The 8,200-nt window shown below is 52.5% G+C and overlaps 1 protein-coding gene across 7 annotated transcripts in view; it reads right to left on the bottom strand.

The window, feature by feature from the left end:
- TPD52 (tumor protein D52) overlaps nt 1-8,200 on the bottom strand; it is a 69,731-nt gene that overhangs the window by 26,165 nt on the left and 35,366 nt on the right. For 4 of the 7 annotated variants that reach the window (XM_014453662.2, XM_014453663.2, XM_014453664.2 and 1 more), the window contains exon 1: nt 6,970-7,120. The exons of the other annotated variants lie outside the window; for them this stretch is intronic. In XM_014453662.2, coding sequence (XP_014309148.1) covers nt 6,970-7,105 — 136 coding nt within the window. In that variant the 5' untranslated portion in view covers nt 7,106-7,120. Of the gene's footprint in view, nt 1-6,969; nt 7,121-8,200 lie in introns of those variants that run through there. 7 annotated transcript variants of the gene reach the window in all.

Here is an 8,200-nt window from a genome sequence, read left to right as displayed (position 1 = left end):
GAGCAGAGACGGGAGAGCACTGCATGGTGATGGAGCAGAGACTGGGGGACACTGTGTGGTGATGGAGCAGAGACTGGGGAGCACTGTGTGGTGAAGGAGCGGAGGCTGGAGTGATGCAGCCACAGCCAGGAACGCCCAGGACTGCAGCGACCACAGGCGCTGGAATGAGTCCAGGGAGGTTTCAGGTGCTGCAGAGTGTGGCCCTGCCGACACCTTGATTTTGGATTTCCAGCCTCCAGACCTGAGATATAAGAAATTTCTGTTGTTTACGCTAAACTGAAAAGACATATGTGCCCATATGTTCATGGCAGCATTGTTTACAATAGGAAGCAACCCAATGCCCATCAATAGATAATGGCTGAAGTGGGGCAGATACAATGGGCTGTGACTCAGCCGTAAAGAAGAATGAAACCTTGCACCTGCAGGAACAGGGAGGACCTGGAGGATAGTATGCAGATGTCAGAGGAAGACAAACACTGTATGATTTCACTTACGTGTGGAATCTAAAATAACAACTAAATGAACAGGCAGAACAGAAACAGCCTGAGACACAGAGCAGACTGCTGGCTGCCGGGTGGGCGGGAGATGCGTGAGAGAGGTGAGGGATTACGTACAAACTGGTAATTACAAAGCAGTCGGGATGTAAAGTACAGCATAGGGTCAATAGTCAGTAACATTGCAATAATTATGCATGGGTGTGAGATGGGCACTAGACTTATTGGGGGATTATTTCATAAGTTATATGAATGTCTAATCGCTGGGTTATATACTTGAAACTAGTATAATATCATACATAAACTATAATTGGAAAATTATTTTTGGAAAATATGACATTTCTGTTACGTTAAGCCAGTCCGTATGCTGCAACAGCCCTAAGAAACTGAGCCCTAACCCCACGACCTGTCTATGAAAAAGAAAAAGGGCAAAGCCAGGTCGGCGCGCTGGGTCTGTATTGAGAGAATCCAAAGGGGGATGAACAGGAAGAGCAGGCACATGCGTAATGCTGCCCACGGATTTGTCGTCCCCACCGCTCCACGTCCACGAGTCATCCCAGACTTCCTGCCTCCCTCCTCGGCTCTGCCGTGAGGCTGGCCTTACAGCTCACTTCCTCGCTTCCCATCTCTTCTCCTCCTCTGCAACCTGGCACATGCCCTTCCTCTGCCCCTTCACCCGGGAACAGTTCTCGGGCATGGTCACATGGGACGTCTCCGAGGCATCCAGCTCTGAGCCTCCGTCTGCCCTCTCCGCTCCTCTGGAACCCACCCGCCTCCCCGGGTCTCCTGCCCTCCCCGGGACACGGCTCATCTCCAACCCCACCGCCTGCCTCAGCTCAGGCTCTCACTGCTTCTTGCTCAGACTCTCGCCCCCAAAGCTCCCTGATGCTCTCTGTCCCCTCCAGTCCACTGACCACCTGCCCCCAAGTGAGTCTGACTCTGACCTGGCACTCCCTCCCCTGAACTCCTCCCACAGCCCCGTTCACTCACGGAGCTGTGGCTCTTGACACGAGAGCCCAGCCACGCCCGCTCCGCCTCATGCTACGCCCGCAGCCATGCTTTGGTTTTTATAAGGAATGATTAACTCAAAAGGTAAAATAACATAAACTACCTCCCATACCTTTTGCCCATTTAATGTTTTTAAATTGGCCATTTTCACCATTTTTAAGCATACAATTCAGGGGGGTGGGGGGCGAAGGGGCACTGGTTACATTCAGAGTGTTGTACAACCAACTCCACCATCTCTTGCCAAAGCATGCTCTCTTTTTTACGTCTTTGCACGTGTTTTCCGTTCCCAATACCCCTCCTCATCTCATTTAATTAGTCCATTTGAGGTGTCCCCTGCCCTTCCAGGATTTCCCGGCGCCTGTGACCCAGGCCCTGCTCTGGGTATAACTCCCTGTGAGTAACAGCTACTGCTCTTGGGACCAGCCCACGAGGCTGGGCGACACAGGCCCCAGCACTGAGTCCCCACCCCGCCGCCTCAGCCGCGTGGCACCTCCTGCCAGGGCCTGGCACACTGCCACCAGCGACACTCCCTGAACATGAACTGCAGGAAGGGCCAAGTTGAGTGAGGGCCAAGATAAGAACTCAGTCTACGTCATTCTCTACCTTACATCTCGAGCTTTTTATTTTATACATTTCATCCTCACTTAGTGGTGAAAACTACCAAGGTTTTTCTATTTAAAATATTAAAAATGTCACTTTTCTAAGAAAAAAAATACAACTTCAGTCTCATAACCTATCAAAGGACTGTTACATTTGGAGCAGGCCCCTACCTTCACGTCACAGAGCCACGCGTACGGGGCGCCCATGACATCACAGAAGGGACAACACGAATGCAGCCGCCCCGAAGGGACACCTCTAATTGGCTAGAGTTATAATCAAGTCCCAGAAATTTCTGTCAACAAAACCATATCCACCTCTTAGTCTTAAAGGGGCAACAATGTTTTAAGACCAGAGTAGGAACAAAAACTTCCGTGTCTAAAGATTGTTTTATTTAAGCACAAACAAGAGGAAAATAGGCACCCCCTTTTTCAAACCAAGAGACACAAAAAGAGGTAAAACTTGTGGTCCAGAATGTCTCTGGTGTAACATCCAAAACGCTCACAAGGTAAAGGCATTTCCCTTGTAAGTGTGTGCTCGGGGCCCCCACTCCTGTGCCTGGGTCTCTGTTTCCGGACGTACGAATCCCAGGAGGCGCAGGGGGACAGTCAGAGGGCCCCCCACAGCGGTCCTCTCCGGAGGCCCACACACTAAGGACCCACTTAACGCAGGCTTCTCAGCCACAGCCTGACGGACATCCTGAGCCAGGTGACCCCGTGTGGGGGCTGTCCGTGCCTCAGCCGTGTGGCATCTGCTCTCGATGCCAGTTGCAGTCTCTCCCCACGCCCAGCTGTGACAAAGGCAGCTCAGCATCAGCTCGTGAAGTGGCCAAATGCCCAAAGGGAGGTGGCGACCAACCTGCCCAGGGGGAAACCCAGGGACTTACGGCAAAGGGGCATCTGATACCTCCTGTTCGACATCGATTCTCTGTGGCAGAGAGATTCGGCAGCACAAGCCATGGAAACTTTCAGTTCCTGAGGCTGTAGTTTCCCACGTGTGCCCGTGGTGAGGTCAGTAAAACCGCAGAGGGGGAAATGGGCCACCACAGAGCAGGCAGCAGGAACAGGGGAGCCAGGAAGCCTGTGCCACCCTATCTGGGAGAGGCCCAAGGACCCAGGAGATGCCCTGGGCGGGGTCAGTGCTGAGGAGGGCACAGGGCACTAAAGCACAGAGGGAACGGGAGCTGGAGGCCAGCCCTGCTCCCAAGACCGGCTCCCCCCGAAAAGGTCACCCTCCAAATCCTCACCTCACAAAACCCCCCCAGAATCAGTGGGGGAGGAAGGAGAGCTGGCACAGGCAGAGCACGTTAGTATTTCCAAACGCCTGACTGGCCTCCTCCGGGTATTCCTGTTTTTAATTACACTCCTTAAATGATTTTTGTTGTTACTATCCTTATCCAATGATAGTTTTTCCACTGATTTTTAAAACGTGAAAGGGACGGAGGGAGAAACGAAGGGAGGGAAACACCAATGTGAGACACATGGACTGGTTCCCTCTGGCAGGTACCCTGACGGGAGGGGATTGAACCTGCAACCCAGGGACATGCCCTTGACCAGGATTCGAACCCGCCCCCTTGGGTGCTCGGGCCGACTCTCTAATCACTGAGCCTCACCAGCCAGGGCTCCTCCAGGTATTCTTAAATGGACCTTTAAATCTCCTTCACCTTAAAAAAATAAATAAAAATCTTCAGGCAATGCTTTCGGAGCCATCATCCCCCACAACCCTAACCAAATGCAAGACTCATAATGGGGCACCCCACAGAAGAGAGGAGGGAGGTCAGTGATGGAGAGATTGGGGTTCCCAGAGAGGAAGTCACTTCCACCCTTAAGTTTCCTCTCTAGGAAAAAGGAGGGTCTGCATTTCTTTAATCCTGCACTGATTTTTATTCGGTGTACCCTCGGTAAGTGTGCTAAGACCTTTGCAATCATGAAAAACTTTCAAGATGTGATTCACCGCTTCCTAAAAGGAAGAGCATGACCCAGAGCAGAAATCACAAGGGAAGTAAAACAGCAACGAGGAGGCCTCTGAGCTAAGGGATTTCCGCTTCGTGTGTTCTTTCCAGTGCTTTCAGGTTTAATATGACTGCATTAAGTATGTCAGGTTTTTTAATGACTCCTACTTCCTGAAATCACTAGAAACAAACCAAGTTTGCTTTTTAATAAACCGGACTGCAACCTCCTGGACACTGGAGAACCCTTAAGAGGAAGAGACCTGATGTAACTATCATTGGGAAAGGATCCTTGTAGGTGGTCACAGAAGGAAAGAGAAAACGGCCAAAGCGCCCCAGCCACCGCCTGTGGACCTGCCTGTGATCGGCCACTGCAGACGACACAGTGTCCAGGTCACACGGCACAAGAATCCACTAGTCCAGTAACCCTCACCAAAGGGAAGTTACCCCTTGAGTGAGTAACCTGCTCTATATCCTCACCACGGAGGCCAAACTAGTGGGAACTAAAGAAAAAAAAAAAACAACAAATCAAACACTGGCTTAAGAATTGAGCTCTGTGATGTGGGGAGTTCACAACACCTCTCTTGGCCTCAATGTTCACATCTGTAAAACGGACCAGAGTGTGAACTAGCCCTGGCCAGTTTCATCCATTCGCTCATCCATCCAGCCAGCCATCCAGTCATTCATTCATTCGGCAAATCTGTGTTGAGCCACGGATGTCACACACTATTCCAGGTGCTGGGGAAGACTGGCGTCTCCAATGGAGCTTACATTCCAGACTTTGAAACTTACTAGAATTCAATGTTTTTCAGACTATGGGCTGTGAAACCCATTTTCAAAAGAATCGATGGAACAGTTTAAAATCTCAGAGTCCATCACACATGGGAGGAGTAAGTTCTGCTCCAGCCGCTGACAGGGGCATTGATGAGGACTGGGGGTCAAGAAGTCGAAGGCACTTCTGAACAGGGGCCAGCCGGCCCGGCCCGATAACACCCTCTTTCTGCTCCAGCTGCCAGCCCTCCTCCTCCCCTGAACGCAGGCTGCTTCTCAGGAACACTCTGCCCATAGATTAAATCTCATCATTTCCTCATTGGCCCCGTGATGGCACTTTGGATAAATATCAAAGAATATGTGTTTCAGATCCCTGTTCCCAACCTTTCTGCGTAGGATCCTTTGAACGTCAGTCCTTCTGTGAGCACGTCTCATCTGCTGATGAAGAAAACGGATAGTGGCCAAAAGCCACAGGAGCTTGTAAATGGATGGATGGTCCGTTGGCCTGAGAGTCCTACACAGAAACCATGAGAACCAGCACAGTGAAGGCCCAGGAGCCATTCCACCCAGGCCCCTGCATCAACCGATGCTCAAATAGATAGCCACCGCCTGTGCCTGAGGGGCCGGGACAGACTGGGAGGACCAAGCCAGGCCCCTCCGTTTGAGTATGTGAGAACCAAGCTGTTCTTACTAGAAGGTGGCTACGGTGACTTTTGTTTTAATGCCCTCTCCCCTCCTTTTTTCCAACTGAAGCAAACCTCTATATCTGAGCCCAAGAGGGCACCTAAGTTTGGTATCTGTTGGTCACTTTGCTGTTTCATAATTTTGTGTTTAACCCTGTGAGCCCACACCTCTACAGGCTGCTCCTGGGAACTGAAATACTAATTGTTGGCAAGGTGCCCAGGGACATGCCCAACCCTACCAACTGCTTTTGTTCTAAAAGAAAACATCCGAGGGCAGCAACTATGGCAACGGGAAGTGAAAGGAGCCGAGACAGATCCCCTGAGAACTAAGACCAGCACCACAAATCCTCCTGGGGCCACGTGGACCCCGAGCTCACCCTGAAGTCAGGCACTGCGCCCGGTTTCACTCTGCCCCCGACCACGAACTCCCCCTCCCTCCGCATGCTGCTCTGGGACAGCCCCTGCACACAGGGTTAGAGGTCAGCACGGGATGGCCCATCCTTAGGCGCCAGGCGTAGGGAAGGCACCCCTTTGCGACAGGTCCGAGGTGGCCCCAGTGGCACCAGGCTGCTGCCTGCCAGCTCCCAACTCCAGAGACCAGCTCTAGCTGCATCCTCCCCATTCCCTTCCTGCACATCCCGACCACACCCCACGGGGCTGCAGGTGCCACCAATCCCTCAGAGAAGGTGCAAACTGCGACCGGAACACTGACAACTAGGTTTCACGCTGCATACTGGTCCATTTCTTCCTAAATTACCCACTTTTTAAGCTTACAAAGAGCAAATTAAGGAGAAAATGAACTTCTAGGAAAATCTGTTTACTTCTCTGGTAAGTTACAGATGAGGTCATTTCCCTGCGGCCGACCATCAGCTGTGACACCAGCGAGCTGCCATGTGATGCTCAGGCTGCCCTCAAACCCTGACCCCGACGCAACCCTGGCCTCAGAATACTCTGGAGCAAGCAGATGCAGGAATGGCCAAAAGAACAGCCGCTTTGAGTTTTTCTACTTAAAAAGACCTCTTGCCTGGGTGTTTCCAAATGTTGCTCTTCATGTTCCAGAACAAAATCCAGGACCTCCTCCGACATAAGTAGGACCTGGAATGCTGTCATCTTAGCGAAGACAAAACCCAGGGGTAGATGTCTTCAGAAACTACAGGCAACTGGGAGCAAAGGCCTGATCCCCCCACTTTCAGATTGCTTATCAGCTCATGAATTCCAAGTGAGCAGAAGAGCTCTCACACTCATATAAGCAGTGAACTCTAAAGCCCACGCACACATTCTGCATTTACATACACTCACACTGCGCATGTAACAGCCCTGTCTCTGCCTGGAATCTGCAACAGCTCTGTCCACTGGCTGCTACACAGCAACACCCGGCCCTCCTTACACGGATCATTTCAAAGCCCGGCCAAACCCCATGGGCTGAGGTTTCCTTACGGCCAAGTGAACTCGGGACATTCGTGGTTACCGAGTCTCGGCGGCACCGGCGACCCGGGCGGCGACAGGTGCCCCCTGGGAGACAGGTACAGGTACTCCTTGTTCACTCCGGCGGCAAAATCAAAGGGGGACTGGTAGTCCTCGTCGGGCTCCATCGCCAGGTCCATTCCAGAATGCGGGGCGCATGGCTTGGCCACCACCAGTGTCCTTCAGCTGCGGCCACACCCCCACCTGCCGAAGAGTCCACGGGGTTTAGAGACGGGCCTCCTTCCCGGAGCCTCACAGCCGCAGTCGCACAGGCGTTTGATAAATGACTTCACCCAGCAATCCAGGAGGCGCTGCCCCCAGCTGCTGCTCCCCAGCTGCTGCTCCCGTGGGGGGGTGGGGGGGGCGGGCGGGCGGGCAACAGAACCAGGAACCAGCACGGGAACAGCTCTCTTGGGTCAACAAAGGAGGGCCCACAGGTGCCAACAGTTCCAGCAACGCCACACGGGCACTGGCACAAGAAACAACCAGGTTTGTTTTGTGTGTTTTTAACCAGTCAGCTGACCAAAATGGCCCCAGCAGGCTAATCCTCCAGGACAAGGAAGGATTACCAGGCAGTAATCCCGCCACTCCATCTGCACCAGCATCTCTCCACGGACCAGAGCGCACCTCTGAGGCCTCGTTTCCTGCGATCTCGATCAGCTTTCTCAGTACAACCTGGTGCAGAATTAAAGCTGTATTTCCACTATCATTTTATCTAAACTAAGTCTGACCTGCCTGCCCTCCCAGCCCTCCCTCGGCCCCTCCTCTTCTTCAAAGACCCTGTTTTGGTCACATGTCCTGCAGAGAAGAATCAACTCCGAAGGCTGAGCGCCCAGTGTGCCTGCAGCTCCTTGTTGAACTCAGGCCACGCCTCTGCAGGTGCGACAAACCCGTGGGGAAAGGTGCAGGGAAAGCGGGTCTGCCTTTGTCTCCTGCCCCACGGCGGGGGGGGGGGGGGGGGGCATCAGACAAAAGGTCTATGTCATCGGATTAATTTCCTTTACACCCGTTTCTTTTCTTTACACCCCAGGGACTGGGGCCTTCGCTGCAGGAACCCACCACATGCTTCCGCCCGCATGGCTCACCTGCTATTGAGGAGTAAAGAGAAGGGCCACCCCTTAGGTGGGCCTGGTCTGTCACTGCGGAACAACAAGAAAGCCATCCTACCTTTTCAAATCTTCCTGACAAAAAAGGGAATGCAATATATTCTCCCTCGACTGGAAGCAAACAGAAAA

The sequence above is a fragment of the Myotis lucifugus genome, unplaced genomic scaffold (genome assembly GCF_000147115.1).
Source record: "Myotis lucifugus unplaced genomic scaffold, Myoluc2.0 scaffold_27, whole genome shotgun sequence".
NCBI lineage: Eukaryota > Metazoa > Chordata > Mammalia > Chiroptera > Vespertilionidae > Myotis > Myotis lucifugus.
This window is presented reverse-complemented; position numbering and strand designations above follow the sequence as displayed.